At 39.7% G+C, this 22,440-nt stretch overlaps 1 protein-coding gene across 1 annotated transcript in view; it reads right to left on the bottom strand.

The window, feature by feature from the left end:
• The window catches only part of LOC138370509 (uncharacterized), a 54,363-nt gene that overhangs the window by 1,175 nt on the left and 30,748 nt on the right, over positions 1-22,440 (bottom strand). The window contains exons 8-9 of the mRNA XM_069334885.1: positions 9,503-9,676; positions 9,072-9,403 (exon numbers count right to left, since the gene is read on the bottom strand). Coding sequence (XP_069190986.1) covers positions 9,072-9,403; positions 9,503-9,676 — 506 coding nt within the window. The remainder of the gene's footprint in view (positions 1-9,071; positions 9,404-9,502; positions 9,677-22,440) is intronic.

Here is a 22,440-nt window from a genome sequence, read left to right on the forward strand (position 1 = left end):
CGTGAGGAAACACACCCTGACTAACAGTCAGACTGTAAGGAAGGAGATATAAAGAACGTAAATAATAAATAACGGCATAACAGAAGTCGCCCAACAGCATACCTCACGTCGACTGGGTGGGGAGCTTAAGGACAGGGCTGAGCAGATGGGGAAGGAGAGGGTAGGGGTGGACAGGCCTCCTCCCGAGTGTGGTTCAAATAACAGCCACCTACTGGAGAAAAACCCAGTGCCCCATAACACCGAGGGTCACCTTCCCCTTTAGGACCACTGCACCTGCATTTGGTCACCAACGCTGAACCAACAGGCGTGCTTCAGGCGCGCGCGCCAACAAAGAGACAAACACTGCTCTGACGCGCCAACACAAACACTGGTCCCGCGCGCCAACAAAACACAAAACTACCTTAAATGTTGAGAAGGGCAGGACGCCCCTAACGGGTCACTCCGAGTCGTTGTCGCGAGGAACTGTTGTAGGGTCCATGCTGTGAGAACAGTTGAGCGGGCTAAACTTCTGTGTTTACGACTCGCTGAGCAGCAGTGAGTTTTGCGAGGGCAGCGGCGAGGGCAGGCGGAGTGAGGCGGAGCCTCGTTGTGCGCCCGTATTTATACGGCCCCAAACTGCCCGCGCAACGCTGCGGGACGCGCTGCGCAATTGTTTCTTTCTCCCCCGCCAGAAACATCCCCGCTTGTGTTGCAATCAGTGACCATTTACTCTTAACTAGTCATTTACTGAAATTATTTAATTGAGTGCATTTCTTCAGGTCTTATTAATTATACAGTCATAACTGAACTATTTATAGTTAATAATCATTAGCTTAAATTTGCCTATGCTTATTATTCAACTTTTCTTTGATTTCATTTATTACCTAGGTTGCCTAGCCTCGCCATGCTCCCCTACTCCATTGTACCCCTGGCTTTGCCTGCATCTCAAATTGCAAATTGTTACTTACAGTGTACCTGAGAGTACTTGTAAGCAATCTACCTCATTTTTCATTTTTGCTCAATTTGTTTTTGTATTGCTTAGTCTTGTTTATATTTTTGTTTTGTATTTCTATATCTTGTGTTTTGTATAGTCCATGTTTATATGTTTTTTCTTTAATCTCATTTATTACTTAGGTTGCCTAGCCTAGCCATACTCCCTTACTCCATTGTACCCCTGTAAGCCCCTTTTGTGATTGTTTTGTACGGTATTGTGTACATTTTTTCCCTATTTTATAGCTTTTTTCTACCTTGTAATTTGCCTTTCTTTCCTTGTTTTTCCTGCAATCAGCTTTTTTTATGCAGACAAGTATAGACCCAGAACTTAACCTCTTATCCACTATCTATGACAATTATCACTTTAATGATCTAAATTGCAGATATTTTGCAGCACATGATGTAAACAATGTATTAACTCATAATCACAATAACTCTGTAATCAATTTGAACGTTAGATCCCTAGGTAAACACTTCGATGATGTTAGTGCCTTGATTGAAGCTATTGACAACAAATTCTCTTTTATTATACTTACTGAAACATGGTTGAAACAGGATACTACTCAGCTCTTTAACATGCCTAACTACTCAGCAATTCACAACTGTCGTCAACTTCAGAGAGGTGGTGGCACTGCTCTTTACTACCACCAAGAACTAACATGCTTAAAAGAAATTAAAACCAGAGACTGCTATGGGGAGTATATCTTCGCCAGCTTCAGAGTCAAGGGTGCCGAGTCTGTCCTGTCTGTGGGTGCAGTTTATAGAATTCCTAACACTGATGTGTCCGAATTCAACTCAAACCTTAGAAATCTAATACTTGATAACAGACTGAACAAAAACCACCTAATTATCGCAGGGGACTTTAATATTGACCTCTGCGAGCCTGAACACCCTACTGCTGTTAGCTTCCTCAACTGTATGAATTCCTGCTTCCTCATACCCTTAATCACTAGACCTACTAGAATCACTGATAGCACTGCTACGATGCTAGATCACATCTGGACAAACATAACCTCTCCGCTTACTTCAGGTATAATCACCGATAGCACTACAGACCATTACCCCACATTTCTCTTAACTAACATTAGCAAACCACCTCTTGAGTCAAGAGAGATACGTTTTAGACTACACAATGAAACTGCTATAGACAATTTTATAACTGCTGCTGATAATGTCAACTGGAAGTCCGAGTTAGGTAACATAGTGGACATCAACCTAGCAGTGCAATCTTTTCTTCAAAAAACTCTTAGCCTTTATAATACCCACTGTCCTATGCTTACAAAACAAGTCACAACCAAAAGGCTTAACAATCCCTGGCTTACAAAGGGAATACTTAAATCTATTAATAAAAAACATGACCTTGAGAAGAAGTATAGGTTAGGAATTGTCTCCAAAGAATTCTCAAAGAATTACTCATTATTGCTGTCTAAGATAATTAGACGAGCCAAAACTAAATGCTACGAAGATAAATTTACCCAAATAAAGAGCAACATTAAGCAAACTTGGAGAACAATTTCACAAATATTGGGATCAAAGAAGTCTTTAAATAACAAACCGACTCTCCTATCTAATAACGATGGTCAGCTTTCAGCCTCTGATTCTGCTATTGAGTTCAATAGGTTCTTCTCTTCCATTGGTTCATCCCTTGCAAATGATATTCCATCTTCCAGTACTGACATTAAGGACTATCTTACAGGTAACTATCCATAGTCTCTGTACCTAAAGCCTATTAATTCCACTGACGTCAATGAGATAATCCTTTCCCTTAAAACCAAGTCTGGTGCCCTTGAGGAGATACCAACTTTAATTTACAAAAAAGCCTCCAGATCTTTAGCCCCTGCTATTGTTTGCTCTTCAACAAGTCACTTGGACTCCAAACCTTCCCAGATATTCTAAAAAAAAGCGAGAGTAACGCCTGTCCACAAATGTGGTGATCTCACAGATGTTAACAACTACAGACCTATATCTATCCTGCCAAACTTGTCAAAAATTTTTGAAAAACTAATATATAAGCAGCTTTACTCATATCTAGCGAAACTCAATATACTTAGCCCTTGCCAATATGGCTTCAGACCCAAAAAAAGCACTAACGATGCACTTATTAGTATGCTTAACTCGATTCATACAGCTCTTGATAAAAATGAGTTCCCTGTTGGGTTGTTTGTGGACCTGTGTAAAGCTTTTGATACTGTCAACCACCAAAACCTTCTTCTTAAATTACATCATTATGGAGTCAGAGGACACTCCCTACAATACCTCAAATCCTACCTTACTGACAGGCTCCAATATGTTTCTGTGAATAATACAATTTCTCCCACCTTACCCATCAACATAGGTGTTCCCCAGGGCAGCATACTTGGCCCTCTCCTCTTTCTCATCTACATTAATGACCTTCCAAATGCCTCCCAACACCTCAAACCAATTCTATTTGCTGACGACACAACCTTCATTTATTCCAGTCCTGATCCCCTTGCTCTAAATGCCACAGTAAATACTGAGCTAAATAAAGTCTATCTGTGGCTAACTGCCAACAAACTCACCCTTAACATTGACAAAACTTTCTATATTCTGTTTGGCAATAAATCCTCTAATCAAATAAATCTCAAAATAAACAATACCCAAATTTGTAACAAATTAGATGGCAAATTCCTTGGCATTCTCATTGACCACAAGCTGAATTTCCAGGGACACATTCTAAACATATAAAAAAAAGTTTCAAAAACTGTGGGCATTCTTTCTAAGATCAGATATTATGTACCACGCCCTGCCCTGGTGACTCTCTATTACTCCCTTATCTATCCATATCTCAACTATGGTATTTGTGCTTGGGGCTCTACTACCCAAAATCACTTACGTCCTCTAATTACTCAACACAAAGCTGCTATTAGGACAATATCCAATTCTGGCCCCAGACATCACTCGGTACCCCTACTCAAATCTCTGAATATGTTAGACATTAAGTCACTGCACATTCTCTCATGTGTATTATACATATATAAAACGCTAAACTATAATGCCAATCCTGATCTCAAAAGCTTCATAGAAGGTTGTAACAGAACCCATGAGCACCACACCAGAAATAAATACAGTTTTGATATTCCTAGAGTACGACTTAATCAAACTAGAAATGCTCTACAAATCAAGGGGCCCAGAATGTGGAATGACCTTCCCAACCATGTTAAAGACTGTACCTCTCTCAACCAGTTTAAGTTAAAAACGAAGCTATACCTAAGAAATTCCCTGTAACCTACCTTACCCTTCTATTGTCAACCAATGTCTGTTTTTCTTTAAAGAGCGCTGTTTGTCGACATAATTGTATTTGTGCTGCTTTTTCATCTATGTTTTCATTTCTTGTTTTCATTCTACTCATTATGCTCAATTAGTATTAAGCTTGTCATTTAAGTTTATCATGCCCGAAACGCTTTGCGTAATAGTGGCTTTAGGCATTGTATGTACTAGCTCTACCTATAAGTCAACCAATCCTTGTAAAAATTTATTGTATGTATGTGCCTTACCTAAATTGTATTGTATTGTATTGTATTGTTTGTATTGTTATTAAAGCACATTCTTATATTAAAGCTCTGATTAATTACATTGACAGCTTGATTAGTAATTTGAACAAGGTTAATATACACCATACAGCAGATTGACAGCACATATAAGACAGCAATGATCACAATGGTAAACATGTTCAGATTGGATACATAAAGATTGGGAGACTGGGTAGCAAAAGATACAGATAAACAAGATTTATAAACACCATACAACAGATTGGCAGCACATATAAGAAAACAGCAATGATCACAATGGTAAAGATGTTCAAATTGGGAACTTAAAGGTTGGGAGATTGGGTAGCAATTGATACAGTGCAATTTTATGGCAAAAAGTGAAAAAACTATGAAGATGAAATTAGGTACTTTTTAGTATTGATTTTGAATGATGTAAAAGTTGGACAGCTTTTCAATTCAGTAGGGAGTGAGTTCCATAAACTGGGTCCCTTTATTTGCATAGAGTGTTTACACAGATTAAGTTTAACTCTGGGGATATCAAAGAGATATTTATTTCTGGTGTGGTGATAATGGGTCCTATTACATCTGTCCAAGAAGAGTTTCAGACAAGGATTTGCATTTAAGAACAGGGTTTTGTAAATGTAGTTGACACAAGAGAATTTGTGGAGTGAGAATATGTTTAGCATGTTTAGGGAGTGAAACAAGGGGGCTGTGTTGTCTGAAAGCAGAATTTGATATTATTCTGATAGCAGATTTTTGCTGGGTGATGATGGACTTGAGGTGGTTTGCACTGGTTGAACCCCATGCACAGATACCATAGTTGAGATAGGGATAGATTAGTGCATAATATAGAGAGATGAGAGCAGAGTTAGGAACATAATATCTGATTTTGGAGAGTATACCAACTGTTTTAGAGACTTTCTTAGTTATGTGTTGTATGTGGGTACTGAAGTTGAGTCTCTTGTCTAGGAATATGCCAAGAAACTTTCCATCATTTTTATTGCTAATGTTTACATTGTCAATCTGAAGCTGAATTGCATTTGTAGATTTGCTTCCAAATAGGATGTAGTAGGTCTTTTCTATGTTAAGTGTTAGTTTGTTGGTTGACATCCATAAGTGGACTTTTTTTAGTTCATTATTAACAACACCATTTAGTGTATGTGGGTTGGGGTTGGAGTAGATGAGGGTAGTATCATCAGCAAACAAAATAGGTTTCAGAATGTTAGAGACATTAGGCAGATCATTAATGTATATAAGAAAAAGAAGAGGTCCCAAGATGCTGCCCTGTGGCACTCCAACAGTTATTGGTAGAATGGGAGAGATTATATTATTGATGGCTACACATTGGTGTCTATCACTAAGATAGGATTGGATATAGTCCAGTGCATGGCCTCGGATTCCATAATGGAGTTTACTTAAGAGGTAATCGTGATTAACAGTATCAGAGGCCTTTCGCAGGTCAATGAAGAGTCCAATTGGAAACTCATTTTTGTCAAGAGCTGAGTAAATTATATCAAGGAGACTAATAATTGCATCGTTGGTACTCTTTTGAGAGCGGAATCCAAACTGACAGGGGCTAAGAATGTCGAATTTTACGAGATAGGAGTAGAGCTGTTTGTAGATAATTTTTTCAAATATTTTTGATAGTATGGGTAGGTTCGATATTGGTCTATAGTTTATTATGTCTGACGGATTACCTCCTTTATGAACTGGCGTTACTCTTGCTTTTTTAAGGATATCAGGGAAGGTATGACACTCAAGGGATTTGTTGAACAGCAGAGCTATAGGTGGCGCAAGGGCATGGGAGGCGCTCTTGTATACAATGGATGGGATTTCACTGATGTTCCCAGCTTTGGTTTTTAGTGAGTGTATGATGGACACAACATCTGACGGGCTGACTGGTGAGAGGAGAAGAGAGTTTGGATAGCTGCCTGAGAGATGTGTTGATATGTGTCTGAGTCTGTGGGATTTTACTTGCAAGGTTAGCACCAATCGATGAAAAGAAGCTATTAAATTCATTCGCCATTTCTAAGTCAGATGACAGTGTAAGGCCATCCTTAGAGAGTGTTATCTGGTTGTGGGAGTGTTGTTTAGTTCCCAGGATGTTAGAGATGGTATTCCATGTGCTTTTCATGTTGCCTTTTGCTTCTTTGAATCTAGTCTCATAATATGAAAGTTTTGCTTTTCTTATGATACTGGTAAGCACTGACGAGTACCTTTTAACTACTTCCATTGAAACTAGGCCACTCCTAAATTTCTTTTCGTATTCATGTTATATATATATAATAATATATATATATATATATATATATATAATATATATATATATATATATATATATATATATCACTAAGGAAGTGATAGCCGAAGGTATATGAATCACTTCCTCGCTGGCACTCCGAGTTGCCGGCGGGGAAGTGGTTCAAATAGCTTCGGCTATCACTTCCTTTTGTCCGGCCGTGATGGTCAAGCGGATTAAGGCGCCCTGTAGTTACCAGTTGCGTTGCTCCTGGGAGTATGGGTTCGAGTCACTTCTGGGGTGTGAGTTTTCAGTCACATATAGTCCTGGGGACCATTCAGGCTTGTTCACATTTGTGTTCCTCACGTGTGCCCCAAAGAATGAGGTGATTTGGTGATATGCTATGCCCAAGATTACCATCCGAGTTGCCGGCGGGGAAGTGGTTCAAATAGCTTCGGCTATCACTTCCTTTTGTCCGGCCGTGATGGTCAAGCGGATTAAGGCGCCCTGTAGTTACAAGTTGTGTTGCTCCTGGGAGTATGGGTTTGAGTCACTTCTGGGGTGTGAGTTTTCAGTCACATATAGTCCTGGGGACCATTCAGGCTTGTTCCCATTTGTGTTCCTCACGTGTGCCCCAAAGAATGAGGTGATTTGGTGAAATGCTATGCCCAAGATTACCATCCAAGTTGCCGGCGGGGAAGTGGTTCAAATAGCTTCGGCTATCACTTCCTTTTGTCCGGCCGTGATGGTCAAGCGGATTAAGGCGCCCTGTAGTTACCAGTTGCGTTGCTCCTGGGAGTATGGGTTCGAGTCACTTCTTGGTGTGTGAGTTTTCAGTCATATATATATATATATATATATATATATATATATATATATATATATATATATATATATATATATATATTATATATATATATGTATATATATATATATATAAATGGAAATTTAGCACATTTAAATAATGTTATTAAGCTTAAGAATAAATTACATAAGATTAACATAGTAAAATGACTGGGATACAGATGATCAGTAATCACATTACAAGTCCAATTATTTCCTAACTGAAGTCTGTAACGCACTATCATGTCATATTTCATAATACAAATTAGGTAAGAGATATGCAATATCAACACAAAATCGTCAGCTACTATTTCCAAAACACATTTATTATATAGCATTTAATTAAACTGCTCTTTCACTTCGGGGGCGCTTACGCTGATATGGTTTTTTGGCAATTCCAAATGTTTTTGGGATTGAAAATATTTTGTTTTTGGCATATATTTTAGTATTTTCATTATAAGGTTTTCTTGATATAAAGCACCATAAGTAATCTCTCTTTTCAGCTTTAGTTTTTTGGTCCCAAACTTCCTTAGGAACCAGGTACTTATCTAAATTGGATGATATTATATAATTTCCTTCTCCGTGTAATGCTCTCCTCAGATCTAGCATTTGGAGCGTTGAAACATTGCAAATTTTTTCAATTAATTCTGGCAGTTTTTGGGGTTTCCAATCAATAGTCAGTTTAAGGATATGGTTTAGTGACTCACAATTGTTATTAGTCCATAATGTGTCCATTTTGGCTTTTGCGTGAGGTACACACACATAATTCCATAGAGAAGATTTCAAACGGCTATCAAAATAATCTTTGAACTTTGGGTATTTGTAAAAGTAAAATATGAGATTGTTGATTCCCCTTTCAAACTGATCCTCACAAACACTTCTAACTAACCCATTTGTACCAAAAATTTTCTTTTGGATACAAATCCTCTCGGTGTTTGTACAACCAATGTTATCAGTTAAATAGTGGCGAACATTTTCCTTCAGATGGTTACTACACAATAACAATGTTGCCTTCGGAAAAAACACATAAGTGCCTTTCTTAACGCGATTTCCTGATCACTACCAATCATTACATTCGAGTTGTTAATACAGTTATCGAGTTTGCCTCTTAGGTGGGAGAAAAATGATAAGTAAGTCTCGTATTCACCATCCCAGTGTAAATACATGGGCCCAAGGAATATAGGGTTGCTTGATGTTTCTTTTGTTACTACAGTAGTGTTCTTGTACACAAGTGTTGTTAAATAACAAGGGCCAAGATTGAAAGTCCTGTCAACACCGATAACATTAGGGTTTTCCATTCCTGCAGCACACAAATGTTGCTTGAGATCTTCAAGTTGTTCCTTGGAATACAGTACCACACAGGGGACTTTGTTCGGCTTAATAATTATCTTCTTTACATAATCATGGGTATTAATCATGCTAATTACATTTAAAACGTCATCAGCAACATTGTGCCTATGAATAGGTTTGCGTTCCTTTATCTTGTCATGATATTTTTTACTCCTTACCTGTTGGAAGTCTCTTGGGGCTAAACATAATTCTTCCATAAGCATATTTTGATAAACCTCTCGTGGAGGTTGGATCTTAACCATCTTGCCTATATTTTCTAAAACTTCAGGCCTGGTCCGAACATATGGAATGTTTTTTTGTGAATTACCATGCATCGTCTCTCCTGTTTGCTTGCCAGAGTATTCTACAATACCTACAGACTCCAGCTCTTTAATAACAATTACTCTTTTCTTAAAGCTTTCCCGCCCTTTGAGGACTGTGTAATAACGGTGCATTGTGATGAGAGTATCTGGGGAGGGCTGAGGTTCTAAGGGAACCCACTGCGTTTTCCCTTTTGATAATACTCTTTTACAAAATATCTCATTTCTCAAATATATTAGCCTCAAACGATTATTATTATCCCATATGAATAAGGAGTTCACGGTAGTACCTCTGGCACTGTTCCACACTCCACAGTCGTCAGGAAAGCTCGACCGTGTTTTGGTGCCCTTAGTAAGATTATGTGAATTGTCAACCACATAAAATGTATCTTCTTTAGGCCCATTTGGGACACTTTTAAACACCTTGCTGTTCTCTCGCAAATGCCAATAGACTTCTTCTACAGCTAAAAATTGCAGAAAAAATTGCGGGATCAAGAAATGCAGAATCTCAAAAACCGAAAGAACAATTAGGTTGTACTGAAATTAACGTGGTGATTTTTATAGTCTGTAAACAAGTACTATATCTATAAAATATAAAACTTATTTTAATTATCCTGCACTTCAAGAAACCACAAGCTTTCTTACTCTCATTTATTTTTGTAACAGAAATGTTTTGTCTATATTTATTTAATGGAAATTAGTGGTGTTTGAGCAAGCTAATCAAAAATGTTTACGTTGTTCTTCTTCATCTGTAGTACTGAGCTCTACACATATGGGTAGCTTTGCCGCAGGCTGTTTACTGCTCTGAGAAATAAACGTAAATCAACATGCCTGGAGCCCGCGGTGCCTGGCGCCTTGCTGTGGGAAGTCAGAGATGTTTATGATTCTGGTCTAGGAATACCGTGGGATTTCACCAAAATGTGTTGTATACAATGAAATGATTATACATTGCTCTGTTGTGAACATTGTATACAGTACCTCAAGATATAAATCCCACACCACTTAACTTGCTCCCAGATACCTAATTAATTCCCTACTCTCTGTAAATGTCTTCCTGGTGTGTGCGTGTGTGTGTGTGTGTGCGCGAGAGAGAAAAAAATTAGTAAGTAGTTAGTAATAGTTGATTGACAGTTAAGAGGCGGGCCGAATGAGCAGAGTTCAACCCGCGTCTGCACAACTAGGTGAATACTCTCTCACTCTCTCTCTCTCACCACCCACATATAACACCCACATATGTGTTATGTGTCTCCGTGGTGTAGTGGTAAGACACTCGCCTGGCGTTCCGCGAGCGCTATGTCATGGGTTCGTATCCTGGCCGGGGAGGATTTACTGGGCGCAATTCCTTAACTGTAGCCTCTGTTTAACGCAACAGTAAAATGTGTACTTGGATGAAAAAACGATTCTTCGCGGCAGGGGATCGTATTCCAGGGACCATAGGATTAAGGACTTGCCCGAAACGCTACGCGTACTAGTGGCTGTACAAGAATGTAACAACTCTTGTATATATCTCAATATTTTGTTATATGTGGATGCTGAAGTTCAGTCTCTTGTCTATGTATAGGTCAAGGAACTTTCCATAATCATTATTGATAATGTTAACATTGTCTATCTGAAGTTGAATTTGGTTTCAGGATTTACTTCCGAACAAAAATAGTAGTCGGTCTTTTTTATGTTTAATGTGAGTTTGTTAGTTTACATCCATGAGTGGACTTTTTAAATCTGTTATTTTCATTATTATATAGTGCGTTTGGGTTGGGGTCTGAATAGATGAAGGTAGCATCGTCAGCACTTATGTTTACACTTATTGGAAGTATCTAAGTATCAACTAAAGTATCTTCACACTTGACTTAAACTTTAGTAGCTATTTTCTGGACCATTCCTCAAGTTTCGGAGGTCAACGAAGATGGAATTCACATGAAATGGATTATGTTACCATCACTAATAATGTTGTGTTTTTCTCTGTCTAGCTTCGGACATGGTCATGTTACAATTGTGTCTTAGAGAGTTGAGCGCAATTAAGGATGATAGAAATCACTTACAATTAATGCAGGATGGTAGAAAATTACTTACAATTAATGCATCAAGTTTGGAGACTTGAATTTAAATTGAAATTGAAATAAGTTTATTGAGGTAAAATACACACAAAGGGATGAGGTAGCTCAAGCTATTCTCACCCCGTCCAGTACATCGTGTTAATACATACATAGACACACACACTTGTACACATTTTAGTGTAACAAGCAAGGCAAATAGTTCTGTCTGATGGGTAGAGGCAACTGCACTTGCAGCTGCACCCGTGTGGCGGTGTAGGAAACCATCAATGTACATGATTTGAGAGAGAGAGAGAATGATCTGTGGACAGAGCATCAATATGGCGTAAGGTATTGGGCTTTGCCTCAAGATGAATCTGCTATCAGAATAATAACTAACTCTGCTTTCAGACAACACTCAGCTCCCTTGTTTAAATCCCTAAACTTGCTAAATATTAACTCCCTCCACACATTCTCTTGTGTCAACTACATTTACAAAACCCTGTTCTTAAATGCAAACCATGCTCTGAAACTCTCCCTGGACAGATGTAATAGGACCCATTATCACCACACCAGAAATAAATATCTCTTTGATATCCCAGGGTCAAACTTAATCTGTGTAAACACTCTATGCAAATTAAGGGACCTAGTCTATGGAACTCACTCCCTAGTGAATTGAAAAACTGTAAAACTTTTGCCTTATTTAAAAGCAAAACCAAAAAGTACCTAACTTCATCTTCTTAGTTTCCTACACTGAGCTTTAAATTTGCTCTGTACCTAGTGTTACCCAATCTCCTAATTTTTATGTAATATCAAACAACCTTATCATTGTGTTCATTGCTGTCTTCTTTATGTGCTAGCCATATGCTGTATTGTGACTACCAATTTTTGTCAACTACCATTCAAGCTGTCATTGCAATCAATCTTATATTGTTTCTGCTGTATTGTGCCTACCAATTTGTTGTCAACTACCATTTTAAGCTGTCATTGCAATCAATCTTAGCTACCTATGTGCTTTAATATACTGTACCTACAATTTTCTCTCTTCTTTTTCTTTTCATTCCATGTAATCTGTTTCATTTTTTTTGTCTATAAATTTTGCAAGTATTTACCTCCTTAAAATTTTCTTAGATTAAGGACCTGCCCGAAACGCTGCGCGTGCTAGTGGCTTTACAAGACTGTAATTACCATATTTGTATCCTCACATTCCTTATGTACATTCTTGTATATGCATAAATAAATAAATAAATAAATAAATGAAGCATAATAAAGAACCCGAATATCAGGAGAAAAAATTACATTAAAAACTGTCCACATGATACATATATATAATCACGTTTTAAACATTTCAATTGTATTATTTGCATATATATATAATTAGGAAGTAATGTTTATCTGGGTAAGTTCTCAGCTTTTATGAACTAATAGCTAGTGCGGCTTGTATACTGGGTACATCCGGTCTCTTACCCTCTGCGGCGGTAACTTTATGGTCAGGAAGCCACAAATATTTACAGTTCAAGTTCAAGTATGTTTATTGAGACAAGAAAGAAATACATCTCAAAGGGATGAGTAACTTAGGCTATTTCTACCCCCTCTACTTCAAGTCCCTCAAGGGGCACACAAATTCAGTAAGTACAAATAGACAATTAACATTACAAGAATCCCATTTATCATTGCAGGTTAATATAATAAGCACAGCATCTAATTGTTACACTCTTGGGGCAAAATTCTTGTAGCTCCTAAGTATACTGTCTATCATACCATTATCACACATCCAAACAATTTGATGTGGTACATTACTAATTTCCTTATTTCTATAGTTATCAATAAGTAGACACTCTAATACATAATGTTCTAAGGTGTGGGCGTGCGGCATACTACATAATTTACACTCCTTATCTTTTTCACTGACATCAACACCGTATTGCCAGATATATTTGTATCCTAATCTTAATCTCATGTAAATTGAATCCTTCCAAGTAGACTTTCCTTTACCATAGGTGAAGGACGAGTTTGTACTTATTACTGAATAATTCTTAAGTGTGTTATCCACTATTGCAATTCATTTTATCATTTCTTCATCCTCTTGGATCTTCTTGATTCTTGTTTTTATTTCCAAACCAGGAAAGGTTTGGAGTTCAAATGATTTGTTGTAGAGAAATGAAATGGCTGGAGCTAAAAATCTAGAGGTTTCTTTGAAAATTAGGGTTGGTATGTGAACATATGGTATCTGTGCATGGGGTTCATTCATCCACTGCAAATTACCTGATGCTCACCACCACCCAATAAAAATCTGCTATCAGAACAATAAAATTGTCTTCAAACAACACACAGCCTCTCTGTTTAAATCCCTGAACATGCTAAATATACACTCGCTCTACACATTCTTTTGTGCTATTTACATGTACAAAACCTTGCTCCTAAATGCTAATCCTGATCTGAAACTCTCAATTGATAGATAAATAAATAAATAAATAAATAAATGTTTATTTAGGTAAGGTACATACATACAAGAAATTTTTACAAAGTTTGGTGGACTTATAGATAGAGCTAGTACATACAATGCCTAAAGCCACTATTACGCAAAGCGTTTCGGGCATGAAAAACTTAAATGACTAAGGCTTAATACTAATTGAGCATAAATGTAGTAAGAGGAGCAAGTAAGTAAGTAAAATAGAGCAAGATGTAATAGAACCCACGAGCACCTCAACATAAATAAATATGTTTGATATAAATTGACAGTCATGCTAATATAATTGCCAGTAAGGTTTATGTAATTCACAATCATCTTAATATAATTGGCAGTGTTACGACCCTGGGTTCTTAGTGGAAACCAGAGGTCAAAATTGAGCTATTAAACTTAACTATAGTACAGTGAACGCAACCCTATGCGTCATTGTTGTATCTTCCCTGCCAGACGTAAGACTATTATTGTTTCTCAAAGAGCATTTAAAGACTGAGCTGGGGGTTGATTATTAAATAATAACATAGGCACCAACTTTGCTTACTAATACTTTCTAATCATTTGTAAAGTAACAATACGTTGCATAGGGGAAGATCTTTAATGTGCTTAGCTGCACGATCAATTAGGCTCCTTCCGGCACCACGACATGCGGGAGGCCTAGCTGGTCGCTAGGAGCGTTCTTCTCTGGCTGGCGTTCGTGGGACGAGACCTACTCTCCTCCCTTCTCCTCTTACTTATTTCCCTTACCTTAAGTTCCTGTACCATTAAGTTAAGTACTGTATGGTGTTTTAAGTGTGCCTACTCTGGTAGTAACGATTGGTGAGACCTGGGGGTAGTATTTGCCAGTGTTTTGGGTACCCTAAGTGTTGTGTTTTGTATTAGGGTACCACATGGTGTCTCTACCCTAAGCTGCATCCAGCTTCAGTGCTTATCCAGTAGTACTTTACCCTAGCTTGTTCTTAGTGTAAACCTTGTATCCTGCCTAAGTGGACCAAGGCTTTTAACGTAAGATAGTGTGGTAAAGTTATTATTATTATTGTTATTGGTGTGAGTGTATATGGGGGGTTGTTAAGGGGTTAATAAATAAGTACATGAATTACAGAGTATCCCTTCTTCCTGTGTGGGAGTGCATTGATCAACCCTTAGACTGACATATATGGTCTAGTAGCAAGTATTATACTGTGGATAGTTTATTTTGGGGGCCGGGCCTTTTAGCTCTCCCATATTTGATACTCTGTCTTCTAACTACCCTTACCCCTTAATAATACCAGTCCCCATAGAAGCACAACACATATTATTTATAACAAGTGGTTGGCCAGTCCGGGAGGAACATTATAAGTGTAAAAAATTAGATTCTTGAGTGCCAAAACTAAAATTTTTTGTTTCCGCAGAACGGTTGTGTGCTAGCCTAGGGTCCAGCTCATCTAGCAAAGGACATTCTTGCACTGACTGGACACCCAGCTGGATCCCTTCACGATTAAGGTTAGTGTGGCCTTGTGTTAGGGGCCGTGCAAATTTTTTTTTTTTTCCAATTTTTATTTTTTAATTTTTTCTTTGGCTGGGAGCTAAAATTATTAGTGATGTCATCTGAAATGCAGAGACTGGCAAGGGAGCCTTCAGTGGTAGAGATAAAGAAACTTACAAAGTCTAATTTAGTATTGTTAGGCAAGGAATTTGGCCTAGAATTAAATGACGCAGATAAAAAGTGGACTTTGGTGAATGAAATATTACAACATTGTATTGATGAAGAACTATTGGCAAGTGATACACCTTTATGCCAGCCTAGCCAAGCAGAAAGTGCAACTCAGGGATAGAGAATTAGCTCTAGAGTTAGCAAAAATAAAATTAGAGGAGCAAAGACTCAAAACCGAGGAGGCTAGAATTAGAGCGAATGCCACTGGACCTCCACCTGCCGGGGATTCAAACCCCAGGCATTATGAGAAAAAGCATAATTTGCCTGAATTTTCCGAGTCGACCCTGAAAGGTTTTTCAACCATTTTCAGAGATTGGCCATGTCCATGCCAAGTGGCCAAAGGAAGAGTGGGTGAAAATCCTACAGGGAAGACTTAGGGGTAAAGCACAAGATATTTTTATAAACATGCCTGACGACGAGTGTTTTGAATATGATAAAGTCAGGGAATGTATTTTGCGGGCATATGAAATTACTCCTGAAGCTCACCGCCAAGTTTATCGCAACCTTAGGCCTACTCACAACCAACCGCTCACTGAATTTGTTAATGATCAAATTAGATTGTTTGATAGATGGATTCGCTCGGCGAAAGCCGAAACATACGAGGCTCTCAGGAACTTAATTTTAATGGAGCATTTTATAGATATTATGCCAGAGAATGTTTCACATTACATTAGAGGAAGGGTAAGGTAAATTCTAAAATAGGGGATTTGGCCAAGTTGGCAGAAAACTACCAATTGGCGGGCAAAAGGCCCAATAAAAATAATTATACCCCACAGAGTAGCAAAACTTATACCCACAGCCAGTCCAGACCAGCTCATTCTAACCCTTTAACTAATGCACCTTCTGTTTCAGACATAACTAACCCTGTTAAAGTGTCTAGCCCCACGGCACCTAAGGGTGAACCGAAGGGTAATTCTGTTAGTAATGTCTCTTCTCCCCGACGTTTTTGTGGTCACTGTAATCGTCCAAACCACACTATTAGCCGTTGTTGGCAACTGTACCCGGAAAAAAGACCCAATGCTCTAGTTGTGACACAGGGCTTGAGGCCTTCGGAAGGGTTAGGGAGTAAGACCTCCAACCCACAGTGGTTGGACTTGCTTACCCCATTCTTATCGAAAGGGAGACTACTTTTGTCTGAGGGTTCTTCCTGGAAGGACGTGGTGATCTTCCGAGACACCGGTGCCATCCAGACTTTAATTTTAGAGAGTGCGTTGCAAGGTGCCAACACTCTCGACACTGGAGAGGTGGTACTGGTCGAGGGTGTCACTAGTGATACTCGAGCAGTACCCCTCCATAAGGTTACCCTGGAATCTGATTTCCACAAGGGTGTTTGTACAGTCGGAGTCACTTCATACCTACCTTTCCCTAATGTTGATGTAATAGTTGGTAATGATTTAGCAGGGGATAAGGTAGGGGACTCCAGACTGCCTATTATGTTGCCTACCCCTAAGGTTTGCCTGGATCCACCCGCCGCAGAGGATAATGTTGTGTACCCTGCGTGCGCGTGACCAGGTCTATGGGACTTAAATGTAAGGGCAGCCCTGTGCTTGCCAAGGTGGTAAATCCCGAGGACACAAGGAGCTTTCCGAGTGGTGAAAACCAAGTGGACCTCGCGGACACATTCATGGCCCGACTCGATGACGTGGCCGAGGACATTGTGGAGAGCCTGCCACCGCCATCTACCGAGAGTAGTGGGGAGGTGGAGGAGAACACTGTTGAGCCTCGGCCAATGCATCTGACCAAGGCCTAGATGCCTCCTTGAGTGAGTTACAGAAAGCTGACCCCACTCTTGCAGATTGTCATGAGACAGCTGTCTCTATGGAGGAAATTGTAGACGCAGCAACTGGGTACTACTACAATGATCGGATTTTGATGAGAAAATGGAGACCACAGAGTGCTCCCTTGTCAAATGAGTGGGAGGTAGTCCACCAGGTTATGTTGCCGACCTGCTATAGAGAAAGAGTTTTGGCAGCTGCTCATGATGATCCTATGGGGGGACATCAAGGTATAATATTACGTATCACAAAATTTTAAAGTATTTTTTCTGGCCCAAGCTGAAAAGCGATGTGGCAAAATTTTGTAATGCGTGTATTGTTTGTCAACTGGTTGGGAAACCAAACCAGACTCCACCTAAAGCTCCTCTAAGGCCTATTGTCGTGCCAGAGGAACCATTTTCTCATGTGGTAATGGACTGTGTTGGACCATTACCTAGAACTAAGTCTGGTAATATTTACCTAATCACGATGATGTGTATCACTACTCGTTACCCAGAGGCTTTTGCTGTAAGGAACATCCGAGCAAAAACTGTTGTTGCTCGTATGTTGCAATTTTTTTCCACTTTTGGACTGCCTCGGGTCGTGCAAACTGACAATGGTACTAATTTAAGTCTGATATTTTTGAGCAATTTTGTAAGGAACATGGAATAACTCATAAGGTTTCCAGCCCATACCATCCACAGAGTCAGGGGGTAATTGAACGTTTCCATCTAACTCTGAAGCAGATGTTGAAGACATCGTGCGAGAGTTCCCACACCTTCTGGGATGAGAATTTACCGTATGTTTTGTTTGCGGCTAGAGAGGGATTACAAAGTTCACTGGGTTGTTCTCCTTTTGAGTTAGTCTTTGGCCATAAAGTTCGTGGACCCTTGCAAATGTTACAGGAGAATCTGTTAGGGAACGTAACGTTAACCGAAGGTTCGGCTTTCTTTGCGCAACACCACCAGAGACTCAAGGACTGCAAGGCGGCTGCATTAAAGTATCTTGGCAAGGCCCAAGAAAAGATGAAAGAACGTAACGATGCTAAATCTAAGTTACGGGTATTTCAGCCTGGCGACCCTGTCCTGGTATTAAAGCCTCGACTAGGGAACACTATGTCCCACAAGTACGAAGGCCCCTACATTGTGACAGAAAAGACTGGGGACCTCACGTACAAAGTGAGGCACTCTGACAAACGTAACCAGGTAATGCTCGTACATGTAAATCGACTGAAGAAGTTCCAGGGCCCCAGGCCCATTGCACTAACCAATGTTTCCATTTCCAGTGAGAGAGGGGATGATTGTTCTGGGGACCCAACTAATCTCATTTTCAATAATTCTAGTTCTGTGAATGCTGTGGAGGGACTGTCCCATTTGCAGATGGCCCAACGTGAAGAGGTGCAGTCGTTGGTTGATGAATTCTCCAGTCTGTTCGGGGAGGTCCCGACCCAGACTGATGCCATTTGCCATGATGTCGAGTTGACGGACTACACTCCCATTCGCCTTCAACCCTATCGGATGAGTCCAGAAAAGAAGGCCATCGTACGGAAGGAGGTCGACTTCTTGCTCCAGCACGGCCTCATCCGGCCGAGCCAGGGCTCTTGGTGCTCGCCCTGCCTTTTGGTCCCCAAACCAGACGGCTCCTGGCGATTATGCACCGACTATCGGCAGCTCAACAAGGTGACCATTGTGGATGCCTATCCGCTGCCCCTCCTCGAGGACTGCATCGACGAGTTGGGAAATGCCAAGTACGTCTCGAAATTCGACCTCTCGAGGGGGTATTATCAAATCCCACTCACTGAACGTGCTAAACAACTAACTGCGTTCGTGACACCCGAGGGTGTTTTTGAGTATCAAGTGTTACCGTTCGGCTTGCGTAATGCCCCTGCCACGTTCCAGAGACTCATGAACTCTCTGCTCGCTAAGGTGCCAAATTGTCGGGCGTATTTAGATGATATCGTGCTCTTTGACAGTAATTGGGCTGACCACATAGCTAGGTTACGCCAGTTGTTTGCAATCTTGAAAAGGGCAAATCTTACCTTAAATGCTAAAAAGTGTCATTTTGGCCAAGGCACAGTGACGTACCTCGGTTATGAAGTGGGCCAAGGAAAAGTGTTACCTCGGCAAGATAAAATCAGTGCCATTCTGGAGTATCCAGTACTAAAGTCTAAAAAGGACGTTCAAAGATTTATCGGTATGTGTGCGTACTATCGACGTTTTTGTCAGAACTTTTCCAGTGTTGCCACTCCTCTCACAGACTTGTTGCGGAAAGCCGTTAAATTTAAGTGGTCATCAGACTGTGCAGAGGCATTTAAAAATTTGAAATTGATCTTAGCTTCCGCCCCAGTGCTTGCTAGTCCAAGGTTCGACCGACCGTTTAAAATTCATGTTGACGCGTCTGACTCGGGTGCTGGTGCAGTGTTGTTGCAAACTGGGGATGATCAGGTGGAACACCCAGTATATTATTACTCTGTGAAATTCGACAAGGCGCAACGCAATTATTCAGTGGTAGAAAAAGAGGCGTTGGCGCTAGTGTTAACATGTAAAAAGTTCGAAGTTTACCTCACAGGTAATATAGTGGAAGTGTACACGGACCATAACCCACTAGTCTTCCTGACTCAGATGAAGGGTAAGAATAAACGCATCCTCAGGTGGGCGTTGTACCTACAGGACTTCAATCTTTCCATTACCCACCTACCGGGCACTCAACGTGATGCCGACGCTCTGTCCAGGTTGCCGAATAACATTCATCTGGCCACAGAAGCCATTTACCAACTGTCATGCTTAGTTATTTTTTTTTGGTTCTCCTGTGACATTAAATATTCCGTGTCCAATTTATTTACTTCCCTGTTTTTTTTTTTTTTGTGTATGTTTTTTTTTTCTTTCAGAGAACTCCTTTGTATTTTTCTTGCAGAGAAATTGTTTTTGATTGATTTTTTTTTTGTCATATGTTTTTTCTTTTATTCTCTGTATACTCTTACAAAAAAAATATGACTACTATTCTAGTAGTCACATTTTTTTTTTTGAAGGGGGGAGGAGTGTTACGACCCTGGGTTCTCCAGTGGAAACCAGAGGTCAAAATTGAGCTATTAAACTTTAGTAGTAGTGAGCAACAGCGTCAATTGTTGTATCTTCCCTGCCAGACGTAAGACTATTATTGTTTCTCAAAGAGCATTTAAAGACTGAGCTGGGGGTTGATTATTAAATAATAACATAGGCACCAACTTTGCTTACTAATACTTTCTAATCATTTGTAAAGTAACAATACGTTGCATAGGGGAAGATCTTTAATGTGCTTAGCTGCACGATCAATTAGGCTCCTTCCGGCACCACGACATGCGGGAGGCCTAGCTGGTCGCTAGGAGCGTCTTCTCTGGCTGGCGTTCGTGGGACGAGACCTACTCTGTGGCTGCACCCCTACTCTCCTCCCTTCTCCTCTTACTTATTTCCCTTACCTTAAGTTCCTGTACCATTAAGTTAAGTACTGTATGTTTTAAGTGTGCCTACTCTGGTAGTAACGATTGGTGAGACCTGGGGGTAGTATTTGCCAGTGTTTTGGGTACCCCTAAGTGTTGTGTTTTGTATTAGGGTACCACGTGGTGTCTCTACCCTAAGCTGCATCCAGCTTCAGTGCTTATCCAGTAGTACTTTACCCTAGCTTGTTCTTAGTGTAAACCTTGTATCCTGCCTAAGTGGACCAAGGCTTTTTAACGTAAGGTAGTGTGGTAAAGTTATTATTATTATTGTTATTGGTGTGAGTGTATATGGGGGTTGTTAAGGGGTAATAAATAAGTACATGATTATAGGTATCCCTTCTTCCTGTGTGGGAGTGCATTGATCAACCCTTAGACTGACATATATGGTCTAGTAGCAAGGTATTATTACTGTGGATAGTTTATTTTGGGGGCCGGGCCTTTTAGCTCTCCCATATTTATCCAGATTCCAGATTCTGAATTCAATAATACCCATGATATAAATTCATTAGCTAACCTCTTCCTCTCCAAAACTCTAAGCCTCTACAACCTTCATTGTCCCCTTCTTACAAAGCAAGTAACTGACAAAAGATTAAACAATCCATGGCTCACAAGTGGCATTCTCAACTCAATCAACAAGAAACATGAATATGAAAAGAAAGTTAGGATTGGCCTAGTTTCAAAGGAAGTAGCTAAAAGGTACTCATCAATGCTTACCAGTATCATAAGAAAGGCAAAACTTGCATATTATGTGAATAGATTCAATGAAGCAAAAGGCAACATGAAAAACACTTGGAAAACTATCTCTAGTATCCTAGGAACTAAACAACACTCACATAACCAAATAAAACTCTACAAGGATGGGGATATACCGTCAACTGATTTAGAAATGGCAAATGAATTTAATAGTTTCTTTTCATCGGTTGGTGCTAATCTTGCCAGTAAAATCCCACAGACTCAGACACATATTAACACATATCTCTCAGGCAGCTATCCAAACTCTCTTCTCCTTTCACCAATCAGCCCGGCAGATGTTGTGTCCATCATACACTCTCTAAAAACCAAGGCAGGGAACACCAGTGAAATTCCGTCCATTGTGTACAAGAGAGCCTCCCATGCCCTTGCCCCACCCATAGCACTACTGTTCAACAAATCTATAGAGTGTCACACCTTCCCTGATATCCTCAAAAAAGCAAGAGTAACGCCAGTCCATAAAGGAGGCAATCCGGCGGACATAAACAATTATAGACCAATATCAAATCTACCCATTCTATCAAAAATATTTGAAAAAATTATTTACAAACAGCTCTATTCCTACCTCGTAAAATTCGACATACTCAGCCCCTGCCAGTTTGGCTTCCGGTCCCAAAAGAGTACCAATGATGCAATCATTAGTCTCCTTGACATTATCTACTCAGCCCTTGACAAAAATGAGTTTCCGATTGGACTCTTCATTGACCTAAGAAAAGCCTTTGATACTGTTAATCACAACTACCTCTTACTTAAACTCCAGCATTATGGAATCCGAGGCCTTGCCCTTGACTACATCCGATCCTATCTTAGTGACAGACACCAATATGTAACCATCAATGATACAACTTCTTCCACTCTACCAATTACCGTTGGAGTGCCACAGGGCAGCATCTTAGGACCTCTTCTATTTCTTATATATATAAACGATCTGCCTAATGTCTCTAATATTCTCAAACCTATATTGTTTGCTGACGATACTACCCTTATCTACTCAAACCTCAACCCACATACACTAAATAATGTTGTGAATAATGAATTAAAAAAGTCCACTTATGGATGTCA

This window comes from Procambarus clarkii, chromosome 32 (assembly GCF_040958095.1).
Source record: "Procambarus clarkii isolate CNS0578487 chromosome 32, FALCON_Pclarkii_2.0, whole genome shotgun sequence".
Taxonomy (NCBI): Eukaryota; Metazoa; Arthropoda; class Malacostraca; order Decapoda; family Cambaridae; genus Procambarus; species Procambarus clarkii.